This window comes from Schistosoma mansoni, assembly GCF_000237925.1.
Source record: "Schistosoma mansoni, WGS project CABG00000000 data, supercontig 0390, strain Puerto Rico, whole genome shotgun sequence".
In the NCBI taxonomy this organism is placed as follows: Eukaryota; Metazoa; Platyhelminthes; class Trematoda; order Strigeidida; family Schistosomatidae; genus Schistosoma; species Schistosoma mansoni.
Window position 1 is genome coordinate 6,274 of NW_017386232.1, and position 2,436 is coordinate 8,709.

Genomic DNA, 2,436 nt, shown 5'->3' on the forward strand with positions numbered 1-2,436 from the left:
TCTGGCTGTTCGAATGATCGTTGTTGTGTTCAGGTAGCTGAAGCCTTCGATTGTTTCTAATTAGTCGAATAGTGACCACCAGTACACAATTTTCGATACAAGTTATCAATGACTGTCGTTACAAATGACATATTCAGGCTGGACATAACTGCAGACAAACGCGGTCGGATAATGGACATCTTCGAGCTAGTTTGATCCAATTCTAGATGCTTGGCCGATGAGACATTTAAAGAATAAATTTATACACGGTTTGATAGTAATAGATGTTTACTCCTGAAGAAGGTATATATTCCTGTACAAGACTGAGAAATTTAGTAACGACTACACCTGAAATTTTGTTCAAGCAAAATGCAATTGACACTGTTGCTACATTTTCTCTTTTATGACACATTAAAAAACAAAAGGCTACAAACCAGGTCCGATATATTTATTGCTTAGTCCTACGGTATCTCGTCATAAGAAGAATGTAGCCTTGAATTAATTACGGCCTCGGGTGTTGTCCTTCATGATTCAGATTGGTATTGAAGCACACAATCATTTGCGGCGTTCTCAATGTTAGGCAGACTGTCACACGTATGGATAAATTCGACAGACATCCTCTAGGCAGGACAAAGCTAGGATATTACTTGTACCTAACCATGTAAATGAATTAAAGAAGACATGTTTAATTAGAATTCAAAGGTACTGAATTGTTAGTTATGTGAGGAGGCTTATTGATCCCTAGAGAACACAAACTACTTTCACACGAGCCTTGCGTAAACTTTAGCCTTCCGGCCGTGAAACTTCAAGATCTTTTTGTGTATAACTCATGGAGTTGGATGTAAACAAAAGTAAACGTTTTCTTAACGATATCTGCTTATAAGAGCATTTAGTGTTTTTGAGTGGTCTAAGGTCTGCAAACAAGTTTCCAATAGGAACCAATCCCCTAGAATTTTGATATTTTTGCCAAAACTAACACAAGCTTTTGATAATACGTCATTTGTTAAGTGACAAGTAAAGAATTACTGCTATCTGTCTCATCTCGAAAGTTTCGAATTACATAATTTTTATGAGTCTGACTTACAACTTGTGGGCCTAAAAATTCAGCCGGTGCTGTACAGTTGTGTACTTGCACAAATATTCACTGTGGATAATATGTTGCAGCATGATTTATATATTTATTCTAGAGACAAAATTCACGATTGCATGCTTCCACGGTACCGCTTAAAAACGAAATTTAAGCATTTTACATAGAATTTTAAAAAATCCCAACCACAAAGTCTGCATTTCAATATTGATAAACCATAAATATTTATGTTTACTAACTTTCAGGATGTCTAATCGTTGTTGTGTTACCATTCATGAACACTATCAACTCTGCATTCCGCTCCCTTTCACGTTTGTTGAAAGGTCTAATACGAACTGCCACTTTAACTCTGAAAATAATTTTTGAGTAAAAGAATCACAAACTGTTCTTCAGACATTGCGCAGTAACAAAATACTAAATTGAATTAGAGCCAAATGGAATCCAATAGCTAGGTGAATGATAATTTTATAAGATTTAGATAGTTTCAGCTAGTAGACGAATTGTTATCTATCTACGTTTATCAGATAGTACGAATTAGTTATAAAATAGGTTTTAGCTTATCATGGAAGGTTAAATTGTTTAAATTCTATAGTACTATGAGAAAGTGAGGAGTCATCTAAGGAATTAATATTGTCTCTACAACAAATATGTTTTAAAAAAATCATAATGAAATAGCTTTGTAATCTATTCTGAGCTTCTGGGGTAGCATTTTTGTAAGAGCTTAAGATCCATATCAAAACCCATACTAAGAATTTACAAAAGTAGTTGTGCTTTGTTTGGAATTCAAAGCAGTAAAATGTGGCCTTCCAGGCGATATAAACAGAAATTCTTACCTATTTTAGTTTTTGTTTTAAAAGTGACAATAAAGTCTTCAGAATTTTCGAATAAAATACTACTTAATATGTTTTCAGGTTATGTTGAACCTTGGCAACATAATGTCCCTATAATTTGTCACTAAATATCATCAACCAGTGATAAAACCCAACAACTTGGCAGTTTCACTTGTTGTTCGACGTTTATGCTGTGAAGTCACATATTCCAATAAATCGAAGAATCTTATGACAAATTTATATTCTATACTTCCTGCTATGACAGTTATTTTTTGACTAGGTAACTTGGATAAGGCAACAATATATGTATATTTTGATATGGTTTAAAGAATCTGCGCCAGTTTGTTTATATAATCAGGTAACTCACCAGTATGAATGATCGAATGTAAATTGTTTAATATCCTTTTGATCTACAATAAAGCAAACAAAAAATTTCAGTCACTACAGTTGTATGTGAAAATCCCTTCCATATTCATGATATCTAATGTTTCTCTGACGAAAAATACGGAGTTAACAATAGTGGCTATCATATATCTTTCT

The 2,436-nt window shown here is 33.5% G+C and overlaps 2 protein-coding genes across 2 annotated transcripts; both read right to left on the minus strand.

The window, feature by feature from the left end:
- Nucleotides 1-239: 239 nt before the first annotated feature.
- Nucleotides 240-1,463, minus strand: Smp_022720 (kif1, putative; the record flags this gene model as incomplete). Its single annotated transcript, XM_018792300.1, has 3 exons — nt 240-292; nt 1,306-1,415; nt 1,450-1,463. The coding sequence occupies 3 exons, from the start codon at nt 1,461-1,463 to the stop codon at nt 240-242; spliced, it is 177 nt and encodes a 58-aa protein (XP_018644162.1).
- A 567-nt stretch (nt 1,464-2,030) lies between these two features.
- Nucleotides 2,031-2,150, minus strand: Smp_199650 (kif1, putative; the record flags this gene model as incomplete). The annotated part of the gene is made up of 1 exon (XM_018792301.1): nt 2,031-2,150. A coding segment is annotated over one exon (120 nt), but the record flags the coding sequence as incomplete, so codon positions are not given.
- Between the last annotated feature and the right edge of the window lie 286 nt (nt 2,151-2,436).